The 26,734-nt window shown below is 43.4% G+C and overlaps 2 protein-coding genes across 10 annotated transcripts in view; one reads left to right on the top strand and one right to left on the bottom strand.

Annotated features, from left to right (window-relative positions):
• The window catches only part of KDM5A (lysine demethylase 5A), a 42,539-nt gene extending 40,127 nt beyond the window's left edge, over positions 1 to 2,412 (bottom strand). For 4 of the 7 annotated variants that reach the window (XR_008332579.1, XR_008332578.1, XM_053407137.1 and 1 more), the window contains exon 1: positions 1,539 to 2,411. Coding sequence is in view for 5 of the 7 variants with exons in the window: in XM_053407137.1 (XP_053263112.1) it covers positions 1,539 to 1,715 (177 nt within the window). In the remaining 2 variants the exon portion in view is untranslated. Of the gene's footprint in view, positions 1 to 1,538 lie in introns of all 7 variants that reach the window. The other 3 variants (XM_053407135.1, XM_053407134.1, XM_053407138.1) reach the window with 2 other exon arrangements.
• Positions 2,413 to 7,825: 5,413 nt separating this feature from the next.
• Positions 7,826 to 24,362, top strand: CCDC77 (coiled-coil domain containing 77). Of its 3 annotated transcripts, none has more exons than XM_053407155.1 (12): positions 7,826 to 8,092; positions 9,120 to 9,175; positions 10,083 to 10,299; positions 11,602 to 11,744; positions 12,704 to 12,800; positions 15,337 to 15,409; positions 15,540 to 15,634; positions 17,774 to 17,922; positions 18,858 to 19,380; positions 21,091 to 21,216; positions 21,341 to 21,493; positions 22,633 to 24,362. In XM_053407155.1, exons 1-12 carry the CDS (start codon positions 7,841 to 7,843, stop codon positions 22,777 to 22,779), a joined length of 2,031 nt encoding a protein of 676 aa, XP_053263130.1. In that variant the 5' UTR covers positions 7,826 to 7,840; the 3' UTR covers positions 22,780 to 24,362. The 3 variants fall into 3 exon arrangements, with proteins under 3 accessions (XP_053263130.1, XP_053263131.1, XP_053263132.1); XM_053407156.1 differs by having other exon boundaries at positions 7,826 to 8,077; XM_053407157.1 differs by lacking the exon at positions 7,826 to 8,092 and adding an exon at positions 8,099 to 8,377.
• The last annotated feature ends 2,372 nt before the right edge of the window (positions 24,363 to 26,734 follow it).

Consider the following 26,734-nt stretch of genomic DNA (forward strand, 5'->3'; position numbering starts at 1 on the left):
ACTGAGGTTTGTCCTGAATAAAACCATGCTTTTTAAACACAATATAGTAATAGAACTGTAGCTTTTATTATCACTCATTCCCAATAAGGACTAAATGGGGCGCAACATTACTTCAGAATTCATTTCATTCAGTAACAGGTACCCAAAATATATTTAAAAATTAGTTAAAAGCCTATTGCCAGATCACTAGTACTCCAAAACCATCGCTCAATCCACTTTAGAAACCCCTCACTATTGTGAAATTAAAAAGAGAAACCCAAATACCCAACTCTTTTAGTGACAGACAGGGTGTCGACATCTTTTTCTGGCAACACTCCTTTTTCAGCACCTACCAAACTCAAGGTGCAAAAGCAATGCCAGGAAAAAAAGCAATTCTAATCATTGCTATTGCTTTTCCCTTTCTACAAGTTATTTGGGGCAGGGAGCTGAAAAACTGAGAATGAAAACTCCAGTACTTTAAACACGTCTTGGGATTAAAGGGAATGTGATGAGTAAAACCGTCTTTCATACACTGCCATGGAATATAAGTGGAATATTGTACATTGAAAATGCAGTAACAAAGATGGAAGACAGGATCTAGATTGACCTTGGATGGTGAAGGGGAATTAGCAACATTCAAAGCAGGATGCAGCAACTGGATCCCATTTCCCAAAGCCAGAAAAGGATTGTTCAAGGGGAGAACTAGGAACTTTTTTATGTAAAAAAATAATAATCACCCTTCATATGTTAAATTGATATTTTAGATTAGTGAAGCAATGTACTAGAGAAAAAATAAGGAGTGTAGGATGGATGACTTTGTTAAATTGGTATAGTGTTTTCTGCTACTACCAAGTTGCCTCCAGATAGACAAGCAAAAAGGCAATTTTACTAGATCAAGTTATGCAGGAACTGCACACAAATTTTTGATAGGGAATTTTATACACCTCAAAAGGCTTAGGGGCCCTTTACCCTAAAACTAACAAAAGTTAGTCTTTGTGGCCTAGGTCACTTGCTCTATGCAAAATGTAAACACGGTAACCCTCCCCCAAAGTGAAAGTAAGTATTCTTATTGTATTGATCATAGCTACTGTATCTTATATTGCTACAACATTGAATGGACCCTTAATCTTCTTCCTGTTTTCCTCCTTTTTTCTTGTATGCACCCACCCAGCTTTTGCTTTTTTGGAACATCGTTACGGAATTACAGAGTCAAAATTAAAAACAGGCAAGTATAACAAACAAAAATCAAGGAATCCAAAGGAGAAGTTGCCCCATCGTTAAGGAAGCACCATCCCTTGGGCACCTTTCACGGGCGAAGAAGCATCACAGACCGTGGCAGCTGGTGATGCGACCGGGCACGGGAGGCTGGGCCAGCGAGGAGATGAAAAGCCAGGGGAGCGACTGAAGGGGGGAAAGGGATCGGGGAGCGACTTCACGGGAAAGCCGAGATCCTGTTCCGAAGACCCAACGTGCCCCCACCTGCCCTTCCCACCACGGACCCCTTTCCAGGCCCTGAAGACCCACTTCCCCATCCCTCCTCCTCCTCCTTCCCCGGGTACCTTGGGAGGCCTGATCTTGCAGATGCCCGTTTTCTCGGCCAAGGGCCGGATGCGGCCGATGAAGCCGAGGGGGTCGCTGAACTCCTCCCAGCTGGGCTCGAAGACGGGGCATTCGGGCGGAGGCACGAACTCTGCCACGTAGTGAGACCCGCCAGGGCCGTCGTCGTCCCCCGACATGGCGGCGGCGGAGCCGTCGACGGTGATGATGCCGCCGCCTCAGGGCCGGGGAGGGAAGGGGCTTAGCTGCGGCGGCAGAGGAGGAGGCGGCAGGCGGGGAAGGAGTGAGAGAGGGAGGGCGAAGGGGGGAAGGCGAAGGGGAGGCAAAGAAGCTCAAAGAGGGGCCGGGGGGCGGAGGGACATCCCGGTGCCCATCGAGGAGGGGGCGCTGCTGCCCGCGAGCCCTGAGGCCCTCAGAAACAGGCGCCGGAGTCTCGCGGAGCCCGCGGCTGACGAGGCCTCCCGTTTGTTTTTGTTTCCCCCTTCGGGGGTTTGTTGTTTTTTCTTCTTCTTTCCTTTTCCTCCCCTTCTTGAGGCTCGCCGGAAGTGACGCGTCTGTTAAAAACCCTTTCTTGCGGAAGCGAGCCGTGTGAGAATATCCCTCCGCGAAGTAGTTTATGTTCAAAATAATTAGTACCGGCCTTCTCTACCTCGGGGCTTGAGCCGCTCCTCTCTTCGCGCGAAGCACCGGCTCGTATACCCGCCAAGTTCGCGAGTCGCCTCCTTTTGCTCCTGCAACGGGTCTAAACAGTAGGAGCAAGTTAGGCCGAGGCTCTTTTTTTCGGTTCGCGGAGGAATGTGCAGTGCGTTTTGTGTGATGAGGTTCACTTCGGCTAGAGAACTTCCGGTGCCGACTGTCCATGTACCCCATTCTCTCCGTGCGCGAACAGATTCTGCCCCGCCCCCCTCCGTGGAATCTTCGCAGAGCCCCGCCCGCCTCTACGAGCCTTAATGCGCTCCTTTCTCTCACCTTCCCCCCCCCCGCATCCACGGGCGGAAGCCGCCTCAGCTGCAGCTTCTCTCTTGACGTTTCGCTCCCCCACCCCGCGTTCGAAACGGCCCACCTGGACTCCACCCACTTACAGTTCCCACAGCAGCTGTCACTCTCAACATCTACCTTTCCTGCCCCGCCCTAACGGACGCCGCCGTCCGTTCTCGGTCGCCAGAGCAACCGTCCCTCCCCCCGAAGCGCCGCAGTTCCCTGACCCCCTCGGAGTCCCTCAGAGAACAATCCCTTGGGGGGCCTAGCTGTCTGTCTGAGGCGGTTTTAGCCATAGTGATTAATTAAAACGACTTTCCCAGTAAATAAACTTGCCAGCTAACCAGAAAAAAAGAAAACAAAAACCACGAGTTCAGTGTTTTAAAATCGTTTACCTGCCACTTTTCCTCCTGCTGGCTGCAGTTTGAAATATTTTTTTTAAAAACCTAGCCCTGACTCTCGCTGCCTTGCACCAGCTGATAAAATATATTTTTATTCCAGTAGGCAACAATTTTAAAAATTGCTTTTCTTTTTAAAACCTGCAAAGGTCATTTTTAAAATCATTGTTGCTTTTAAATGTATTTTTAACGTGTGTTTTTTAGGAGCATTATTCCGATTTTAAATTTTTGCAAGCCACCCTGAGGGATGTGTAATCACTAGAAGAGCAGGATAGATATAAATTAAAACAGGTTTCCCTGCCTACAACCATTTTAATCCTTGCAGCAATCTTTGCGAGGGCAGGATAGGATAGGCGGAGAAACAGCAGCCTACTTTGCAGGGCGTGAGGTTGCAGCACCCATGTTTGCTCAGAGAGATTCTGAGTAAAGAGATTTTAATCTGGATGCTGTACATCCACTGGCTCTCTACACATCAAGCCTTTCTCCCCCCAAAAAGATTGCTGGGAAGGTGCTGAGAATTGTAGCTCACCGAGTGGTAAATTACAGTTCCCAGGATTCTTATAGGGGTGCGTGTTTTGGCTGCCGTACTGCTCCTACTCTTTTTATGTCATGTTGGTGTGCAGAACTTCAGCCAGTGACTTTTTCATAACATGCATAATTGCATTATCCTCTTAAGGTCTTCTATTAATAGAACAATATCAGAGACTGGTTAAAAAAAATAACAACAAACCAATAGGGAAAAAATGGAGGTACTTTGTAATCTGTAGAGAATTGGGGCTCACCCCTCACAAACAAAGGCAAAAATTGGGTTGTTTGAAATTTAGACTCCATAATACAATACCATCCCTCGGCATCATCCCACAGCTTTTAGCTTAATTATAATTATAATCTTTTAATATCTTATAATATAATATTATAATATAATTATAATTTTTAATATGTTTTTTACTTTGTTACAATGATAATGTTTTGGTTTGGTTTTGTGTGGGGTTGTTTTGTTTTGTCTTTTGTTTACCTCTAAGAGCTTCTATTTACAATCAAGTGGTACATCCTTGCGTTGGGGTGAGGAGGGGGTATTATGCATGTCGGCTTGGGTGCCCGATGTTTGCATGCAAAGTGTGGACTTTGGGCACGTGTGTGTGAAAAAGCTTTGATGAGTGGAAGGTCACTCACTGCCTTCCAAAACCTGGAAACTGGAAGTGTTGAATAATAGGTAGATAACCTTATTTCAGGTTATTTCATATGGAATAAACTATGTACCCCTAGTTTTGTCATTAATCACCAACATCAACAAACTGTTGTAAACATGTATCGAAAGAAGAGAAAACAAACCAGCTATATGCGTATGATTGTTCAGTCTCTTCTATTTTGTGGACAAAAGGGTTACTAATCTGCTTTTTCCAGGCAGCTCCACAATAAAAGAGGGCGGGGACTGCTGTGATTCTGCTTTTGTCAAGGTCCTGAGCAAGAATTGGAAAGCGTATTTTCCATTCAATTTCATTATTTTATTTTAAGGATTTATAAAACGTCCTTCAAATATGTTTCTGGGGGACTTTCAAAAAACATAATAGCATCACAATAGAAATAACAGCAATTCATAAAGCAACAATTAGGACAACTAAACAAACACAGTATAAACCAATTGGGAAAATCCTGAGAAAATAAAAAGGTTGTTGTGTAATATAATATGGAAAGGTTGCCCTGTCTCACATTTATTCATTTTCATTTAATCTAAATTAATAACAAATGAATACCACCCCCCTGATTCTATGCTGACAGTTGCTAATAATGTTTAGGATTGCATTCTACTTGATTATGTACTGCAATAAATTCACAATTTATACCATTATGTAACCCCAGTGTTTACAGGAAGTTGGTTTGATGTGCTATGGCAAACTCTTGTCCACGATCCGTCTCACTGACTATTTGCCAGGTGGCAGGTGCTTGATGAGCCCCCTGTTTTCTTTTTACAGTCCCAGAAGGGCAAGAAAACCAGGAAATCAAGCCCTTCATGAGTTGTTATACATAGCTAGTAAGCTGAGCTTGATTTGGTTCATGTTTAGGCCAGAGCAAACTAATGTGTTCATTGCTTTTTAAAATATACTATACTTAACTCGATTCATGCCCATCCTTCAGCTGATTCCCTTTCAACAGCCATTTAACACCCATAAATCCTGCAGCTGAGGGTTTCCCCAACATATAGAATCAGTGCTAGGAAAAGCTTAGATTCCGCTCTGCGTCCTATAAATTAATGCTACTGACTTATTGGATCAGTAATTGATTTCCAACGCTATTCAGGATTATTCTGGGAACTTACAAACAGAACATGAATAGCCATTCCCTTGTTTGTGTGCAGCATCTGGTATTCAAGAAATATATTGCTTCTGAATATGGAGGTTTGATTATTTGTTAAATGTATATCACATCTTTCTTCCACGGACCCCAAGACAATATTTATAAAGCTTCCAGGCAGTCTCCTATCTGGACACTGACCAGTATCCATTTCTGCTTAGGGTTCAACACATCATGAATTAGTCTAATGCTATCTGCTGAACATAGGGACGTGGGTGGCGCTGTGGGTTAAACCACAGAGCCTAGGACTTGCTGAACAGAAGGTCAGTGGTTGGAATCCCTGCGATGGGGTGAGCTCCCCCGTTGCTAGGTCCCTGCTCCTGCCCACCTAACAGTTCGAAAGCATGTCAAAGTGAAAGTAGATAAATAGGTACCGCTCTGGCGGGAAAGTAAACGGCATTTCCGTGCGCTGCTCTGGCTTAGTCATGCCGGCCACATGACCCGGAAGCTGTACACCGGCTCCCTCAGCCAATAAAGCGAGATGAGTGCCGCAACCCCAGAGTTGGTCACGACTGGACCTAATGGTCAGGGGTCCCTTTATCTGCTGAACACCTGCTGACTTCCTGCTTGCCACACATCTAAACTAGTTCAAGGTTCTTGTCTTAATTTACAAAGCCCTTACCCTCTTGCACCCAGGATATCTTAAACACCACCTTTATATCCAGCCCAATTACTAAGATTGTTGGGGGAGTCTCTGTTGGTGGTCCCCCATGGCTCAGATACATAGCTCATCATAACTACTAAAAGTGCTATACAAATGAAATAAATAATGAATTGTTCACCTAAGAATATTTTCAGAATGCAACCGGTTTGGTATCTGGCAATGTTGTCATGGACTATTTGGATACAGAGGAATGGTGGGAGGAAGCAGCTGGGGAAGGCTCAGAGCCCAGGAAGTGGTGATAGGACAATGATGAGGGAGAAGGAAGTGTCAGAAGCTGAAGAGGTAGCAGGGCTTAGTGAGCAGACAGTGCTTATGGCAGAGAGAAGTCCAAAAGCAGACGCTAAAGCAAGTGGGATGAGGGAGGCCAAGAGGCAGAGATGAATCAGTCTGGTGAAGGTGCCAGGTGTCTCCCCATCTGCTACAACAAGCTCCCCTAGCTCCAGCCTGGTTACCCAGAGCCAAGAGAGGCATGAAGAGGATGACGGAGAAATTAGCGTCATACAGGCGCAGTCTCAGATTGCTTTGGGGAAACCCTGGAGACCCTTCAATCTCTGCAACTACTTCATAAGCGCACCTACCAAAGAAGAGCTGCTGTGCTTATTTGACCTAATACTCCTGTGCAGATCCTCCCCCCCCCCAATAAAGAGTTAACTGTACGTACTTTGTTGCTCACCAGGGCAAGATAAGCCAATCCTGGCCTTACTGCACTGGTACCAATTAGGATTTTTTTAAAGTACCACAATGTGTGTTGGAACAGTGTTTTGATAAATGGACTGTTGTCTACTTTTAAATTTACAGGATAGCCATGTTAGTCTGTTGTAGCAAAAAACTAGAGTATTGTGGCACCTTAAATACTTATAAATGTAAATGCAATAAACTTTCATGAACTATTTACCAGATGCCCAAAGATCCTGAATTGACAAGCATCAATACACATGAGGGAATTTAGAGGATTATTGTTTTAAGTATTATTGAAGGCTGTTTGATTTATAGTGATTTTACTATTTTTGTTGTTGTTCAGAGTGGTTTGGTAAGCAATGTAGTAAGCAAGCAATATAACAAACAAAGAGTTGTGGGGTGTGATCCCATCCACGCTTACAGCAAATACAATGGGGCTTATTTCTGAATATATATTTAAAAGGACTTCAGTTATAGACTAGCTGATTTATTCCTGCATTGCAGGGGGTTGGACTAGATGATCCTCAGGGTCCCTTCCAACTCTACAATTCTATGATTCTGTAACAGTCATCTACTCCAAAGTAAGCATGTACAGGATTGGAGCAAGGAACACAGTCGGATTTATTTCCAAGTAAATATGCACAGAATTGCAATGATAGCTGCAATCCTATGCACACCTCCCTAGGAATAAATACCATTAAACTCAGTGCCACTTTCTGCCGAGTAAGCTTATTAAAATTTGCAGTGTCATTGTCTTCCGGGGCACCAACCCTAGTTAAGTTTATTCAGAAGTAGATCCCACTGCATAACGCCTAAGAGTTAATGGATTTTTTTGCCTCTTAGTAAACATAGGAATGTGCTGTGCTTTTAAAAGTATCCCAAGGCTCTTAGTCAGGCATCCCCAACCTGCGGCCCTCCAGATGTTTTGGCCTACAACTCCCATGATCCCTAGCTAACAGGACCAGTGGTCAGGGATGATGGGAATTGTAGTCCAAAACATCTGGAGGGCCGGAGGTTGGGGGTTCCTGCTCTTAGTTGATGCTGCAAACTGATTAACAGGGCGACTTCTCTGGAAATAAACGACGTAGTAATTTATTACTCACTTAAATGGGGATTTAAGATACCAGAAAACGGTTTGCTTTGATTTATATTAATTCCCTCTTTGCTTTCGTTTTGGCGAAGGGTTTGCATTAACTTTTAACATGCCTCTATAAGCCTATCGCTGACTCATCGCATGTGCCGCTGCTTTCCTTTCTTCCCACGTTTGGGCTTCGTTTCCCCTTGTAAACGAGAGTTTAAAAGTATCGCTGGATGGCAAGAGAGCTGGGATTGGGCGAAAAGCTCCGACTCCGTTTCTTACAGCTCTTACGATTGGAGAATACTTGTAGGCGCAGAGGGGCCCTCGGCTTGGCTTTTTGGTTCGTCGGTTGAGAGGAGCACTAGCTGCGGCGCGAACGGGAGTGTTAGAGCGGTTAGTGTGTTTGGGGTGAGCGGCGGGGAGGCGCGGGATGGCCGAAGTGGGGCAGGAGCAGAGAGAGACACGATGCAAACTGCTTGCTCCGTGGGGCGGGTTCACGGTGCTTTGCTAGGACAGAAAGGAAGGGGCTCCTGTTTGATTTTCATCTTTAAAAGTTAAGTTGGGGGGCGTCTAATTCAGATGACTAGGAGAGTAAAGCTCCCCACCTATTATTATTACTATTACAGCGGGTTACAACCATTAAAACGCAATACTCAGAAGCAATGTAAAAGATCTTACAGCCACAGAAATCAGGTGGGTCCCCAAAAATATGCCCAAGCAGGCAAATATACAGGTTTACAGCCAGCCCTCCTAGATTATTTTGGGGTGTGGGGTTGGAGGCAACCAACGTGTTGTGTTGCCTAGCAATTTGGGCTTGGGGGGAGTTGGGTTTAAGTCCCTTTTTAGCTAAAAGTAATCCTGGACCAGTCACTGTCTCTGAGACCACTCAACCTCACAGCTGTTTCAGGGATAAAAAGCGGGGTGGGGTGGTAAAACGGTTTCACCAGCCCTAGGTACCTGCCTTGCTAGCATCTGCTCATAACAACTTGCCACAATTTAAGCCACCTGTCCGACAGTCATATTACTTTATTTCTCTCTACCCCTTCCCATGACATCCTTCCTGTTTTGACTATCCCTGCTACCTTTCCCATTGCGTAGCATACATTAGCCCCTGAAGAAAGGTAGGGGCCTTTTGGTTGAAATTCCTAGCTCTGTGTGATAGGATAAATGTAATAAATCATTTATATGTGCACTATCGTGTATGAAGCCTGTTACAAGTGCATAGTTTGCCATATCAGATTGAAAAATTGTTGGCTGCAGCATGGCTTGATTTAGCATGAATTTGGTTCTCAAACCACTTTCTTTGAGCACATGCATCTGTTTGTGAGGAAATAAAAATGGGCCACTAGAGAACCGTTAATACACTTTCTCTGAACCTTTGGCTTTATGCTTCCGTTACCAAAGAGTAAAAAAGGTATATTTGGCACTACTACAGGTGGTAGGAGTGAGCGACATGACTTCCTCTCCAAGAACACCCTCTGCCTCCAAAAGGTAAGTCAAGGATCTGACTGCTTGATTTCCTCTTCATTTGTATTAAATATTATTAATATCTTTTCTTGAAGACCATCTGCCATTCCACACTTAGAGGTAGAACATTGTATTGTAGCTTGGTACCTACCTACCCCTAAGACAGAGTTGTCCAACCTTTGTCGGTCCAAAGGCCACATTTCTAGTTGGCCAGCCCTTTAGGACTGCATAGGCCAAAAGCTGTGGCATAACCAAGGCTAAAGTGGGTGTGGGTACACCACTCTTGTGTACACACATGCAGACCACACACAACCAATTTTTGTCTTTGTGCTAATTTCCCCCTTTTTCCTTAAATGAGCAACACAAAGGAAAGTATCTGTACAGAGGACAAGGTGAGGAAATTCCCAAGAGCAGGTGGGAATTCAAATACCCTGAAATGCCCATGCATCTTTCAGGTGTTCCCTGCATGTATATGCTGATGCATGAGTGTGGTGAAGTGGAAGAGCCAATTTTGGATGTGGAACAATGCCAATTTTGACACCTTTGGATGTTTGGGTGTGCTTAGTCATGCCTTTGTCCAAAAAGGTTTCACAAAAGGTAGGGAAAAGGTACCTTCTTTAGGGGAAATTGAGTTTCTCAAAGATGGATCACTGAGGGTCCTCTCCCAAGGAGCAATAATACCACTCAGTTTTTGTCTAGTGGGAAAGAAAGTTTCAGAATCATTTCCAGGTGTTTCATTTTCCCCAAAGGGAGCCTGCCACAGCTTTTGAGAAACTGGAGGTGGGATAGATTAAATTCAGGTCTAGATTTTGTGACCTGTGTGAAACCGTTCTGTGTTTTTATGTTATTGCTAACTGCAAGAATTGAGGTTTGGTAGTCTTTATGACTTTGTAATAGAATTGTTCTTGTTATATTCAATCATGGTGTTCAGGTCAGCTGCCGGCCACGGCTCCCCCAAATCTCCTAGTTTCCCATCACCTCACCAGAATGATTGTACTCCTCTTCCTTCAATCAACGAACGTCTGGCCTTTCTCCGCCCTTCCCGGCAACTGCTGGAATACTACCGAAAGAAGATTGCAGACTTTGATGAAGAGCATGAGGAACTGGTCCAAAGGCTGGAGAAATATAAAGCATCACATGATGAGCAGGTATGGGAAAAGATGGGTGAATGGATCGGTTTATCTGGTGGTTGGCAAAGCCAGGTTTAGTATTTTGAATTAGGATTTAGTGTTTGCTGATGTGCTTTGTTACTTGGTTTGCAAAGAGAGTATTTGCCATCTTGGATTTTCTGGGAAATTCCAAGTGACGAGTGTTGGTCCATTTTGAAAATACAAAGAGGAGTAAATGTGAATGGAGTGGGGCCTGGCAGCAGCTGCCAGAGTTATCTATAGCTCTGGGAAGGACCCTTTAACTTAAGTATTGAGCACTGAAGTCTTTTTGCTGCTCAGTTTTAAAACTATAAACCTGGGTTTGAGTGTCAAACCCTTAAAAGGTAAAGGTAAAGGTACCCTTGCCCGTACGGGCCAGTCTTGACAGACTCTAGGGTTGTGCGCCCATCTCACTTAAGAGGCCGGGGGCCAGCGCTGTCCGGAGACACTTCCGGGTCACGTGGCCAGCGAGACAAAGCCGCATCTGGCGAGCCAGCGCAGCACACAGAAACGCCGTTTACCTTCCCGCCAGTAAGCGGTTCCTATTTATCTACTTGCACCCAGAGGTGCTTTCGAACTGCTAGGTTGGCAGGCGCTGGGACCGAGCAACCGGAGCGCACCCCACCGCGGGGATTCAAACCACCAATCTTTCGATCGGCAAGCCCTAGGCGCTGAGGCTTTTACCCACAGTGCCACCCGCGTCCCCGTCAAACCCTTAGCCTCATCCTAAATAAAATGAATTCTAATACGGCAACTATTAAACCAGTAGCTTATTTTATTGAAAACTAATATCAATCAAATATAGATGGGATGTAAGGGGTTGTGCCTAATGTAGGGTCAGAAAGGCAAAATGGGGATTTTGCTGGTGTCCTGCCAGTGCCGCTGCCCAGCAGCTTCTGTGACTGAACTGGCGGAGCTGGTGTTGGAGAATCCCAGAATGTTAGTTTTCAATAGTGGACCATCATATCATCCTGGAGTAACACAATAGTGGGGCACAATAGTGCCTTGTTGCCGTGGTCCCACTCCTACTTCCAGGGTCACTACCAGGACTAGCACTGGGAAACTTATGTGGCCTCATAGCAATTGTGCTGCTGGGTTCCACAGTGTTCTGTTCTGGTCTTTCGTACTATTTAATAGGTATATGAAACAGTTGCGAGTAGAAATCTGGGGGTTTGGAGCAAAGGTTATTTCATCAGTACAGTATTTGGTTCCCCGTGAGCAATGAAAAACCCTGTCTCTGCCCTACCTTTGCTGTAACGGCTAGGTGATCAATAACAATATGTTTCCCTTTCCCCCCTGCAGCACAAATTACAATGGGAAATGCGTCAGCGAGAAGAGGAAATCGCAGAGCTGCAGAAGGCTCTGAGTGACATGCAGGTTTTCCTCTTTCAGGAGAGGGAGCACGTCTTGCGCCTTTATGCTGAGAACGACAGGCTGAAAATCAGGTTTGTTAGGTGGGAAGAGTGAAAAAACAGCCTGCAGAACAGAGGGGAGCGGCATGTTTGTGCCATTTCTTTTTAAAGTGACAGGGATTGAGATACTTGCTGTTCTCTCCCGCATGAAGAGATCTACAGGGAAGAATGTGGTGCATGCTGCCTATCCTAAAGTAGATGTGCTGCTGTCCCATCCCCTCTGCTGCTGTCCTAGAGTCTCGGAAAAGGGCAAGCAAAATGATAAAGAGGTGGAGCAACTCCCACCCAAGGAAATGTTGCAGCATTTGGCACTTTTTAGTTTAGAGAAAAGACAAATAGGAGGTGACATGTTAGAAGTTTATAAAGTTACACATAGCATGGAGAAAGTGGATAGAAAAGAGTTTTTCACCCTGGACTCAGCTATACAGCTGCAAATAAAAGGTTTTTAAGTGTGTTGTAAAGTGCAATATACAAATGTGGCACTAGGTGGCGACAGTGCTCAGGTTCTGTTTGCAGGCTTCTCACAGGCAGCTGGTTGACCATGGTGAGAACAGAGTGCTTGACTAGATGGGCCATTGGCCTGTTACACCAGGCTGGAAGGGCTTCAGAGACTATTTCTTTCTTTTTTCCTGAACTACTGTGTTAGAATATGCAGAGCAGTTGGCAATCTGAGTCCTCATTTTGAGTAGGGAGGAGCTACTATATGCTCTGTCAATTCTTTGTGGAACAGATGCAACATTAGTGAGAAGAGAGAAAGAAATAGGATAGGGAAAACTTGGGGCCTTTCACTACACACTGTCTTAACGTAAGATCTTGTTCAGCAGCCAGATTCCACAGGAAAGAGAATTTCTCCAGTGTATGCAGACAGACAGGGGAGCTATCTATTCCCACTTCTTGGATGTTTCCTGGGCTTCCACTAGTTGGCCTTAGGGGTGCACCCACTAGTGCCTTTGGGAACAGAAATAAGTCACTGTCCTTTAAACTGATTTCAGAGAGCTGGAGGATAGAAAGAAGATCCAGCATCTTTTGGCTTTACTGGGAACAGACAGTGGCGAAGTTACCTATTTCTGCAAAGAACCACCTCACAAGGTAAGAGCACCTCTGTTAACCTACAAGACATTTTTATTTCAGGTTCTTTCTAAACTGTTCCATGTTGCCTCTGTGAGATATAAATTACATTAAAGGCATTGCCTTTGGTGGTTCACAAAGCATATTAAGACAATAAAGTACAGTAGGATGTGACATGTAAAGTAACAATAGTAAACCGTGACAGCAAAACCGTAAAGAATTGCAGCAATTTATAGTGAAATAGCTAGAGTAAATTTCTGGAGTGGAAATAACTATATGCCATGCTACACAATCCTGTGAATGTCTTCTCAGAAGTAAGCCCTGCTGAGTTCAGCCTGCTTCTGGGTAAGTGTGCAAAGGATTGCACTCTAAATCCCTAAGCAAAAGTAGGCTAACAGAACTATCCTTCTAAAATCTGTTAACTGTGGAATAGCCTTCACAAAGTAACCCATTAAGCAAAGCCTAATAAGTATATTGTGATACTGTAAAAGTTTCCATTGGTCAGAGCCCACTTTGTCAGATATCTAGCTCAACAGATCTGCGGTCTTTCCTTTTCTGAAATTGCTTATATGCTGTTATTCATTTCTTAATCTTCTGCTTTGCAAAAATTTAAGATAAAACAATGATAGCTGTAGTTATTCTGCCTATACCCACTTCAGGTATCTTAAAAATTGAAATTGATTAATAGGGATTAGGATCCTTAATTCCCTTAAGATGCATTTTGCTCATGGGATACTCCCATGGGGAGGTCATTTCTGACAGTTTCCCCCACATCCCCGGGTGCACTGTGAAAATCTTCTGCAGAAGGTTTAGAAATTGGTACTAGGGGCTGAAAGCCTGTCAGTAGGAACCCCCACTGCACTAAAGTTCTTCCTAAAAAGGGCAACTCAGGATCCAATCCAGGTTATGACTGTAGTTAATATTGTTGCTATTACAATGGTACCTCAAAACTCGAAAGGCTCCGTTCTCAAACGTTTTGGCTCCCGAACAACAATAAGCTGGCGGTAAGTGCTCCGATTTTCTAATGTTCCCTAGAACACTAATGTCTTACATGTGCAAAAACCTAGCTGTTGGCCAGTCGGAAGTCGCGCCTGGGAACTTGAATGGTCTTCCGGAATGGATTACGTTCCAGTTCCAAGGTACCACTGTCTTAAGAAGTAATTGGTGTGTGTGTGTGTGTGTGTGTGTGTAGGGAAGTTTTAATGTTTAATATTTTATTATTGTGTTATATCTGCTCAAAGCCGCCCAGAGTGGCTGGCTGGGGAAATCCAGTCAGTTGGGTGGGGTACTATTATTATTATTATTATTTATTAAAAGTGTGTGGACTTTATATCCCATACCACTAAATCCAGTGCCTTACATAGTTACAAATTCCAGTGGGTTGTCTTTAAAAAGCAACTGTTATCTCTGCAAAAACAGCTACTTAAAACAGTCTACGCAAATGATTTCAGCCAGCTGTCTACCATTATTCCGGAGGTTTGCTCATTTTTGATTTTGCCAGCAAGTATACAAAGATGAGAAAGACACTTGTAACAAGGGGCTTGGTGTCCAGTTTCCCGATTCTGAGCACATTTACTTGGTTACTTCCGCAAAAGGTTTTAGGAATGCTCAGGCCTAACAAGGACATGCTACTAGTGTGGGGGTTATAAGGTCAGAGCAAGAGCTACAACCCTGATCATTTGCATTTAACAGAAAAAGAAACTGACTCTGCAGGGCAGTAATGGTTTGCACATTCCTCCCAGGATGAAAAGACAGCACAATGGGTTGTAGCTCCACCTGTCTTCCAAAAGCAGGAAATGCATGCAACATTGTAGGAAGTAGGTGTGGCTTAGGCCTCCTCAACCCTAGTCAATGTTCTGTGTTTGTCTGAGCAACACGCCCCACACCAAAAAAAACCCCTTCTCCTTTCTGTCCCCCAACACTCCAGAGCACATCTGTGGAGCAGAAGGGAGAGAAAGGGAAAACTTCCGTTCTGTAAGCAGAAGCCTTTTCTGCGGCCAGATGGATATCATCCCCCTCTACCTAATTCTCTGCCTCTCTGAATTCTGTACATCTGAATGCATTCAGGAAGCTCTGACAGTGTTCACTTTGAAGCTGACAAGCACAAGACAAGATTGTAATTGTTTCAGCTGCCGTTCTGTGCTTCGCTTGTGACTTCATGGAGTACTACAGATGGGTGCATACAGACCCAGTCCTGTACATTGCAGTGCTAAGGGAGCAACGCTTAGGACCCAGAACACAATCTTGGTAATCGGGGGCAAGCTGACTCCTAATTCTGAAGCCCAACTCCAGCACCACCCATTTGGTGCTGTTGGGTGGCAGAACTAGATGAGACCTGTACACACAACATGGGTAGAAGTGCCCTTCTAGGAACTGGGCTGCTAGAGTAACGAAGCTGCAGGGAGAACCGAGCCACAAGTTCATGTTGCATTCTGGGATTCAGTCATGTGCCTGTTTTACTTTAAAATTCCTTTTCCTCTAAGGCTTTTTGCATTGTATTGCTTCCGAAGCCTATCTCAAAAGCAGAGCAGAAGATAAAGTATTTTTGTCCTTGCAGGCCACTATACCTCAAAAGCCAATCAAGGGCAGGGATTCACATGATCGAAGTGGCAAGCATACTTCAAAAGCAGGTAACTGAGAAGCTAAAAATTATCTCCATCAAAGACTGAAGAGAGAGGCTATTGTGGGCGTGGGGGGGACATCTAAATAAAGGAGTGACATAGCTTTTCTTTACCAATTTAACTTTTATTTCTGCTCTAGGTATAAAACACTGTGCCACAAAACCAGCAGAAAATGGAGAAAAACCAGAAAATGAGGATAGATACAAGAAAGATGAGCAAACACTCTTATTGCAGGTAAGTGGCTTTGTGCAGCCTGGGTGGACTTCTGTTGCTTTTAGATCTCTAAAACCAAATAGTTCTTCCGTGAAAAGTCAACTTTGCCAATGATGGGCATGATTTTATGCACATTGCCATCCATTGAAATCAGGGGAGCAAGTCAGTGATAATCCCCTGTACCAGGGGTCAGCAACCTTTTTCAGCCGTGGGCCGGTCCACCGTCCCTCAGACCATGTGGTGGTCCGGACTATATTTTGGAGAGAGAAAATGAACGAATTCCTATGCCCCACAAATAACCCAGAGATGCATTTTAAATAAAAGCACACATTCTACTCATGTAAAAACACCAGGCAGGCCCCACAAATAACCCAGAGATGCATTTTAAATAAAAGGATACATTCTACTCATGTAGAAAAACACTGATTCCCGGACCATCTGTGAGCCGGATTGAGAAGGCAGTTGGGCCGGATCTGGCCCCTAGGCCTTAGGTTGCCTACCCCTGCCCTGTACGATGGGCCATCCCCAGGGAGACAGAGACACCTTTGGGAGGTGAAAGGAAGAACTGCTCTGAACATTTCCTTTGACCCTGTGACCCTCCCCCAACTCTATTGTACTTACTGCAAAAAAAAAATGGTAAGCCAACTCAGGTGGGCTTTTAGCCCTTCCTGTTCATTTCGTGAAGTGGTCCTCCCAGAGCTTTGCTCCAAAGTCCTGTCCCAACAGTGCCACCAGGAGGAGAGGAGAGGAGAGGAAACATTCCTTCCATAAACTTTCTTCCATTAACTTATCTTAGAACGCTAGCCAACAAGAAGTATATCATTGCTTAATTTTATTCATTAAATTTGTATCCCAACCTTCCTCCCATAGGAGCCTAGGGCAGCAAACATCAGACTGTTAAAACAGCACAATTTAAAACAAATTATTAAAACATACTTAAAGCCATTCTAGAACACTAACCTTCCAGTGAGTTAAATGCAAAAGACTGCTTCCTGTGTTCGTGTTTTTGTTCCTGTTGTCAGTCAGTAAGGCATTCCTGTGGTGTTTGTTTTCAGGTATGTACTCTCAGGCATCTTAAAACAATACTGTAAATTTATTTGAGACCCTATTCTTTCTCTTTGCTTATGAACTCATCACACTCAATTAAACTTTGATCTTTGCTTTAAATGCTCAGAGCCAACAGTAAAAAGAGAGAGGCCACAATATTCAGAGAAGAGTTGTCTGTTTTGCATTGGACTTCAAAAAAATTAAATCTTTACTTAGGGTGGCTGATTGTGACAACACCCCCCCCACCCCACCTCCCCGAACTTGTAAACCAGTGTAGCTGATCTATTAGCAACTCATTCATATGGTGATGAATCAAGTGCATTTGAGGAAAAGGGAGGGAAATTGGGTAAATGGCTCCAGATCACTGGTTTGTCATATGACAATTGCAGTAATCGTAGTCAGTGAATAGCATGATCATTGAATTAGTAAAGGAACTTAAAAACAGAGTTCATTGATTTGGGTACTTAGCTGCCTTATTTCTCTTTCATTGTAGTGCTTGACTGCCCCAATCTATTTTACAATCTCTTAGCTTTCCAATTGGTTTCAGTATTGCTTTTATATTCCAAGATTGACAGTTTAGGTATGAAGGTATGAAGCTTTTTATTGTGCAAAACCTAGAGATTCAGAGTTATTTTTATAGCTGAATAAGGCTGCTTAAAGTTGCCTGTTAAAAAGCAATAACAAAAACCAAATCCAACATCAAATGCTACTCTTTTTTTCCTTTTTTGGTCTTTTAAAAATGCAATTGCAAGAACCTGACCCGGATTACTTTGCAAATGCATTTTTTTTACCAAATGACTCCCATAATGGTCTCACAACAGGAACAAAAAAAATAATATCCATGCTAGCTCTTTCTAAGGTCCATCTAGTTCAGCATCAAGTCTTCCATTGTGACAAAGAAAGAAATGACGAGAAAGTTCATAAGGAAGGTATGAAGCCATTTTCCTGCTATTCTCAAGCATCTAACTGCTCTGGACAGGTTTCAAAGAAGGTGGAAATCACACTTCTGAACATTACAGCTCCCAGTTATTCTTTGTGTATAGAACAATGTTAGCTGTTCTGCCAGAGGAAAACATAACAGAAAATTCTACCCGCTTTTCTGTACTTGTTTAGGTTGAAGCTCTTCAAGCTCAGCTAGAGGAACAGGCCAAGCTGTCCAAGGAACAAACTGAAGCATTGCTGGAGGACAGACGGATCCGAATAGAAGAGTCTCTGGTCCAGCATCAGAGGGACCAGGAGAAGATCAAGGAGCTTACTCAGAAGTAAGTGCAAGAAGAATGTGTCTTTGCTTTCAGTCTGAATACAAATCATTTTATTCATGGTATTTTACTTACATTTCTATCCCACCTTTTTTCATCGTGGAACCAATGGTGATGTACGTGTGGTTCTTAGGCAGTCGCCCACCTAGGTACTGACCAGACCCAGACCTACTTAGCTTCAGCAAGGTGGTCACTTCTTGTGCCTTCATAGCATATTGTGGGACCAATAAAAACAAACCTTACTGTGATGGACAGAAGTGCTGCTCAACTGTATTAAGACAGTGCATGGACCTCCTATTGGCGTTGATTTGATACTGTGTGAAGTCACAGGGTGCTTTGTGTCTCTCGTAGCAGGTATAAAGTGGCAAACATAACATGCGGTAGAAACCAGTCATACATTTGCACTGTCCTACTCCTTAGATATGAACTTGAGCTCATTATATGCATGCATACAGATAGCTCTTGTCAGTAGAGCGTCATATTTTTAATATGGTCCAGGGTTTGGGTCACCACTCAGGTATGGAAGAGAAGCATGGCTCTGGGTGCTGGCTTTAATTTGAGGGAGGGTTCACAGCTCAGTTGTAAGGCACATCCTTTGCATACAAAAAAGGTCCCAAGTTAGATAACCGGATCTCCAACTAAAGGAACTTGTGTATGGTAAGTCTGATGAGCTTCTGACAGTCAGAATAGACAGTATTGAACTAGATGAACAAATGACTCCAATATAAGGCATGGATCAAAGATTCTAATATAAGACAGCCTCATTATGTTGAGGTCCCTCACAGTGGTTTCATGTGGGTCCAAAGCCAGGGACAGCTGCCCGTTGACAAAGTGAATTGCACTGTCAAGCCATTGATCCCCACCCCGATTTGTAACTGGGATAATGGAAGAGCTGGGGAAGAAACTGGTGACCGGTTCATTGCCATTCCTCTCTCCAGTTACCACAAAGTTCAGAACTTGCTGCACGAGAGCACCAGAGATTTTCTCCAGATGAAGTTTGACGCACGGGCAAATGAGAAATCCTGGATGGCAGAGAAGGACATGCTGCTGAGGAAGCTGGACAAAAGAAAAGGAGCACCCAAGTGGAGCAGGATCCGGCGGGACAGCGGCCGAGGTCGGGAGGACATCAAGAGAAGGCAGGACGGTGGCCGAGTGTCGGAGGACATCAATAGAAGCCAAGACAGCGGCCAGCGAGACAGTGGCCAAGGTTCAGGAGACATCAGGAGAAGGCAGGACAGCGGCCAGCAAGGCATCAGTCCTGGGCGGTGGGACAGCAGCCCGGAACAGTGGGACAGCAGCCCGGAACACTGGGAAAGCAGCCCAGAGCGGTGGGACAGCAGCCCGTACCGGTATTCTATTGGCAGAGTTTCTCCTGGCAGGAGGAAAATGCAAGACAGAGGTGCCAAGCACGTTTCACGAGCAGAGCATGAATGCCGTAAACGGTACTGTGCAGAGATTAAGGTAACAGGGACTGCTATAACCTTACAGCGCTTTCTGAAGCTTCAAACATATATTACTATGAAATGTCAACATCCCCTGGTGCTGTGGCACATTGAGATGTAGCCCATTATTATTATTATTATTATTATTATTATTATTATTATTATTATTATTATTATGTTTTGTTTATACCACACCCTCCCCAGCCAAGACTGGGCTCAGGGCAGCTAACACCAGGTATAAAAACAATTGATTAAAATACAACTTAAAAACACAACATTAAAATGCAGCCTCATTTCAGTAGAAACGCAAATCAAAAACTTTTTGGGGATGAAAACGTCAAATCTTCACCAAGGCCAGCTATCCAGACTGGTCCTACGTGGGCCAGAAAAAAAGCCAGTCATTTCTTCTTTTTTAATTCCACGGCATCAAGAGTAGCTTTTTCCTCACCACAGGAAGATATTGTGCTCAAGGCCTGATTGTGAACTTCCCAGAGGCATCTGGTTGGCCACTAAGAGAACAGAAAGGTGGATTAGATTAGCCCTTGTTCTGATCTAGGCTGTTCATTTGGTGATGTAAAAGTTTGTATAAGATCTACATCCAGGTTGTTGATTGGGGCCGGTTATAGGGAACATACGTCTCCCTTGTTACAGCAGTTCCACTGGTGACTGGGTCTGTTTCCAGGCACAGTTCAAAGTGCTGGTTTTGACCTATAAAGCTCTGCCTATCTTGGGCCCAGGCTGTCTGAAACAACGTATTTCCTCATACAAACTTGCCCAGGTTTTGAGATCTTCAGGGGAGGCCCTTCTCTTGATCATGCCACCCCCACAGATATGCTTGGTAAGGATGCAGAAAAGGGCCTTCTTGGTGGCTGCTCCCATATTTTGGAACTCCCTCCCTAAAGAAGCTAGACTGGCTCTCTCCTTGCTGTCTTTCCACCAGCAGGTGAAGACTTTCTTGTTCCAAAAGGCATTTGGGAACTGATTGCTTTTAATGAAAGGGCTGGTCCTCTGCTGTTTTCATTGTAATTATTGGTATGTTTTTATAATTTTTATATATGTATCTAGTTTTAATTCTATTAATTTTTTTAAAATATTATGTTGTTAGCGGTTCTTATTTTTATCTGTAAGCTGCCTTACCATCAGGGAAAAAGGCAGAGTATAAATAAATTAATAATAATAATAATAATAATAATAATAATAATAATAATAATTCCTGACAGGTTAAGAGTGCCTCTTTCCTTCATTATCATTAGTAGTTCTGTAATTCATTCATTCCTTTATAGCATATCACTTGCCGCTGTTGTTGAAAGACTGAAAAAAATGGGTCTGTTTTAGTGTGCAGTGGAGGGGGAAAGGGGGTTAAGAATAGTCCTCAGACACACAAATAGTTATCTGTGTTCATTGTCCAGGCAACATACACACAACTCCGAACATAGTTCAGTTTGGTGCCCATTGTTCATTTGCTGCCCGTGCAAAGTTGACTTGTTGAATTCTAAAGTGTTGCAACTAGAGCATGTGAGCTAAAGTACTATTAGTGTCTCAAACCAGCTTAGATTTAAAACAAGCACAGGGTGGTCCTGCTAATGCCCTTCTTTGTCATAATAGAAGCCACTAATTATTCAGGGTGATCTAGTTGCCTTCTTAGTGCTGTTTAGGAAGCAAGTAGTTCTGCATAAGGCTTTACAGCATTTCATAAGCCAAGGTTTATATATATATGTCTCAATCACAGAGGCTACAGGAGCGATTAACGCAGGAACAGCGGCTATCAAACATGTTCCGAGAGCAGTGCGTTTCCCTGGAAGAGCAGCTGGCTAAGATTCGAGAGGAAGGAGATGTAGGACGAGAGATCTTCAAGGTAATGCCTTGCCCTGCTGCTGTCAAGCTTAGCAACCGCTTTGGCATGCTGTGATAGTCTCCTCCATCCTCTTTATTGCAAGAGTTATTCACGGGATCTGTAATCTTCTGTTTGCTTTCAAAAGGAACGCTCAGAAAAGATGGGGAAGCGCCTGCAGCTGATGACCCAGCGCTATGAGGCCTTGGAGAAACGGCGTTGCATGGAGGTGGAAGGCTTTAAGACAGACATCAAACAACTTCGGCAAAGTCTGAAGGAGGTAGAGCGACTGCTTTTCAAAGTAAGTGTTGTTATGACCAGGAGAAGGACAGGAGTGAGATCCACTAGGGTGGATCCTAGACACGTATAATAAACACTGTGAAAATCCTTTTTTTAAAAAACGTTTTGAAAAATATATTGAATTTGCCATAGCTCACTATCGCTATCTAGAGTCACATCTGTATAATGCACTTTACAACACTCTTAAAACGTTTTGTTTGCAGTTGTGTAGTTGAGTCCTAGGTAGAATTGATTTTGAATGTTCAGACAGAGAATTCCTCTGGTGCAATATTCAGTTCTGTTACAAGGAAGAAAAATAAACAAACACTAGCCCACAACTAAAAATCCTGCTAGCTGTGAATGGAGATGTTCAAAATTGATCTGGTATCCCTTTTGCTATAGTTTTGACTGGCCTTTTAATGAGTTTGTGGGACAGGGATTATTGGTTTGCTTTCGTTCTATTATGCATTTTGTGTTCTCATTTTTTATTTTTATGTTGTGACCCATCCAGTTTTTAAAAACAGATAGAAAAATGGGGTGAGGGGAAGGCTTGGATGGCCACAAACCTTTTTGCAACCCAACAGGGAGACCCACAAAAGCAGTCAAGAAAGCATTTTTGTAACCCTATAAGTTTTTTGAAAATGACGAATTGCAGGAAGGGACAGCAGTAGCCAACAGACCCCAGGATAGCCAAACCACAATCTAGAGCAGGCTTCCTCAAACTCAGCCCTACAGCTCCCATGAGCCCTAGCTAGCTGGACCAGTGGTCCGGGATGATGGGAATTGTAGTCTCCAAAACATCTGGAGTTTGAGGAAGCCTGATCTAGAGGATACCAGGTTGACTTAACCCTGCAATAGTCTAACCTGGAGATAACAAGAACAGAAATTACCACGGTGAGATCCAGCTTTTTTCGGGAAGCATTGTAGTTGCCATACTAGCTGAAGCTGGAAAAATGGTTCTCCGACTCAGTGTTGCTACTATTTTTTAAAGGACTCTTCTTCCTTTGCTAGACTAAGGTGGAAGATGCTTGTGTGGGACTATACAGGCATTTGATCCTGTCCATTATCTTCTTCATTTAGGGTGCCAATGCACCTTTTGAAAAATAATGGTCAAGTTGACTGAACCTTTATATATCCATCTGTTTTTGTTTCCCTCTCTAGGTGACGGCAACTGCGGGGCCAGAGCAAGACCTTGCAATTTTGCAGGAAGTTCGCCAGGGGAATAGGAGAACTAAAAAAATTCAAGGGGAATTGAAAAATTTAAAGTCAAAGATCTATGGGCTAGAAAATGAGCTCAGAGCCTGCTAATAAGAGACACGCCGGCCAACACCAGTGGCATGTAGATAAAGGCCATTGTTGCAACAGCTTTCTCGTATCTATATTTTGTGACACCACGTGGAGCTTACTGTGGCTCTAGGATGTAACTTTATACTCCAGGACTTAAGGAACCCATTAAACCTAATGTGAGGTTTGGAAGGAAACTCTCTTACTTTATTTTTATTTTTATTTTTTTACATGGGTTTAGAATTGGCTTCCTGCTTTTCTCAATGTCAGTTTATGCACAGATTGAGCTGGAGTCATTGGCTAACTTTTACGTTGCTCTTGCAGCTTGCAGGAATGTTTTCATCTGTTCTAAGAATGATGCAATATTCAGGCATCTCCAGAAACCAGCTCAAGTAGATCTCATACTATGTGTGTCAGTGGTTATTAAAAAGAGGGAAGCGACTTCCCTATGTCCCTCAGGAATTACTCTGTAATGGGTGGGTGACAGTTTGTTTGAAGAGAAGCCCTTGGTTACATCCACACTTGTGGGCAGTATTCAGCTAAATAGTTGCGCAAGCAGAACACCTTTTACTCACACAGTGGAACTCCACACACTTCCCGCGTATGTGCGTGCCCTACACAATCTCCAAATCTGCTCTGTTGTGTTGCCAGGGCAGGAAGAAAATTAAGAACCCCAAAGAATTTGCTTCCAAAGAAATGCGACTCGAGTCGGGTTGTACAAGTGCTGCTTTAGTTGTGGGTCTCGCTTAGGTTTTCTTACAGAATATCTTCTGCTGCAAGATAAACGCTTGAAGTGTTGTGAGGCAGCATCATTTGTCCCCTGCTATAGCATTAAACTTGACATTAATTTAACATTTCTCTTGGTAATTGTCACCAAGGCTTCCATTTCCTACGACCTCTGCAAGCCAAAATGCAAGTCTTAATACAAGCAATTGCTTGCCTTTGACCAATATCTCACACTTGGTTTCCATACTTTTTCCTAGAGGGAAGTGCTTTCCATGCAGGAAATATATAACCTTCCAAGTGATCCTATCTGAAGTCTTATCCCTTTTGAGGTTTCTGGTCTCCATTCTCTTGTGGCTTTGTGTGGGTACTCAAAACAGCCATATCACAGTGCTGCTAATGTGTAAACGCTAACGTGCACCTCCAGACAGAATTCACAACAAGAATCACTGCAGCTGGAAAGTCTGTTTGCGCCTCGTTGCTTTCTTTAAAGAAAGCCAGCAGTTACAGTAAGCAAGAAGCTGGGAATGCAAAACAGCAGGCAGGCAGATGGATTTTGGTTTTTCCCCCTTAGAAATCTGACACGGTAAGCAAGAGTAATGTAGATGAGACTGTTTGCACTGCAAATATTAAATGTGATGTGTTAGGTGCTCTTTGCCTGCACCGGTAACATAATAACATCAAAACTATATTGTCATCTGTCTTGAACTGGATTGTAATGATTTGGACATGCTTACACACAACAACACCTTGAGGATCTCTGAAGAGCAACATGCTGTACAGTAATTGAACATGCCTTAGCCGTGTCTCTTTGTATTTTGTACCTTCTGTGCTATACTTGTCGATTTATTCAAATTTTATAATAAAATTGGAGTTGAAACAGTTCTAATTAGATTAATTAAAAACACAGTTGTGTTATTCCTACAGGAATATTGGGGGGCAATCCAGTCAGATGGGTGGGGTAGAGAACCTGTGGCCCTCCAGATGTTGGACTCCAGGTCCTATCAGTCTCAGCCAGCATGGCCAATGGTAAGAGATTATGGAAGTTATAGTCCAGCAACATCTGGAGGGCTACAGGTTCTCATGTCTAAATTATTTTATGTGATCCTTCTCAAGTGCCTGGCAATCAAACCTGTAGGTTGCATGGCAAAGTCAATAAAAGATTGCACTAGCCAGTGTTGCCCAATTTCCTCCAAAACGTAGAGCCTATTCCCAGCTTTCCTTTCCCCCCGATTGCAGATCTTCCAAATCCGCTTGCTTGAAAGATGATACCAAGAATGCTTGTATATGATGAGATGAAGTCCTGAAATGCATTTGTACTTATGGTGGAAATAGAGATGACGAAAGGGGGGAACAGGGCAGCTACCATGAAATGAAAAGGCTAAGACTTCAAACATAAATTGGCTCACGCTCTGAACATATGTTGAGCCATTAGCGCAAGTGGATGTCCGTAGACAGCTGCCCCTAGGTGATTGGGATATGGGCATGTGCATCTAACTCTTAGCCATAAAGACGTGTGGAGAACTGAAGGCCAAATATATTAATTTCTATAATGCTGGAATATGGTAATATGTGAGTTTGACACTGGAGCGTCACCATATGAATGTGAAGATCACCATATCGGATCATGCTGGCATAGCATTACACAGCTTTTACGTCTTCAGTGGTTTCCTTACCACTTTCCAACATACATTTTAAAGATGCAAGTAGGGAAAAGTAATATAACTACCGCCACAGGAAGCTGCCTTATACAGAGCCAGACTTTCCATTCAGCGCAGTATTGGCTGCTCTGCCTGGGAGCAGAAGCTCCAGTGTCTCAGGGCTTGTTCACTGGAGATGCCAAGACTAAACCTGGAGCTTCTCCAGTCTCCCTTTCTGCAATGAACCCTTGCCTAAGGTCTCTATCCATAAAGTTAATCTGAACATAATTCCAGCCAATCCTTTATTACACACACACACACACACACCCTTTTATACATCTGCCCAGAGTTGCTGGGGCAACCTGGTCAGATGGATGGGGTATTATTGTTTTTATTATTATTCAGGCCACTCTTCTGAGTCTTTTATGATACTCTGCTTCAGGGATAAAACAAGTTAGCCCCAGAGCAAGGAGTAAAGTTTTTGAGAACATTCTCACTAGATCACTTCTGAAGTTTATAGATTCACACACACACATAATGTTTAGTATTGCTATATTTCTGTGTTTTTAGTTGTGCTAATGTGTATTTTTATGAATCTTATTGACATAAAATGTTATGATGGTCTGTGGACTGCAAATAAGGATTCGTGTTTTGTTGTTGTAACATAAAAAAGCACTAGGGGGCGCAGTTCCTCTGTTGTATTAAGTGGAGCAAAGGAACTGCTCTTTTTCTGCTTATTTATCCTATTACCGGACATAACGTGTATGCACAGTGTGATTTCATTTGTAACTATTTTTAAACGTGTGTGTCTCTTTAGGTTCCTTGCAAGGCTTTCTCTAAGTCTTCCTGGAGCTTTTGAGACAGATTTAATTCCTTTTGCCTTCCTACTGCAGCAGAACGCGGGTTGGCGAGGAAGTCGTGCTGCGCTTCCTGGTCTGGGAAGACTGTTCATCTTGACAGCAACTCTTGTTGCTCGCTGTCTGCGAGAGAGAGCAATCCAGGAGCCCATAATGCCCTGCTGGCCAATGTCCCATTTGTTTAAACTGCTGGATGGTTTTCTTATTGGGCCACAATGAAAGGAACTTCATATCAGCCCCCAAATCAGCACAACATTCGCCACTTTAGAAAACCCAGATGCATCTCCAGATGTTGCAAGAGCACACTTGGATACACAAACCAATCCCACTGCCTGTTTTAACACATCAAAGCTTCTGCTAGCTAGGATAGTAGGTAGGGAAGAATTGCAATGCATTCTCTATTACTTTATGCCAGGAAGATGGTACAAAAGCACTGCTGCAGTAATTTCTCTACATCCACATTCAGCTTCTGGAGTTATCTTCATGCTACGAAGTTGGAGTATCTTCAAATAGTACTTTTCCCTACTCTGTGCTCTATGGGGAAAGGGTGAGTGAACTTCTTCTGGAAGGAGCCTAGTACAACAACTTTATTAAAAAAATATTTATTTTTTTAACTTTTTATTTTTTAATAATTTTTTATTCAATACAAGTTAAAATACATACATAATCACAACAGAAGAAAATACAAAAGAGAAAAACAAATACATCTATCCAAGGAAAAGGAATTAGAGAATATTTTGTCTCTTTTCATATTTACAG

This window comes from Podarcis raffonei, chromosome 10 (assembly GCF_027172205.1).
Source record: "Podarcis raffonei isolate rPodRaf1 chromosome 10, rPodRaf1.pri, whole genome shotgun sequence".
Classification (NCBI taxonomy): Eukaryota; Metazoa; Chordata; class Lepidosauria; order Squamata; family Lacertidae; genus Podarcis; species Podarcis raffonei.

Coding starts and splice junctions, on each gene's coding strand:
- CCDC77 (XM_053407155.1), top strand. CDS start 7,841: ATGTGCCGCTGCTTTCCTTTCTTCCCACGTTTGGGCTTCGTTTCCCCT. Junction 9,176..10,082: donor ACACCCTCTGCCTCCAAAAG/GTAAGTCAAGGA, acceptor CATGGTGTTCAG/GTCAGCTGCCGGCCACGGCT. Junction 11,745..12,703: donor AACGACAGGCTGAAAATCAG/GTTTGTTAGGTG, acceptor AACTGATTTCAG/AGAGCTGGAGGATAGAAAGA.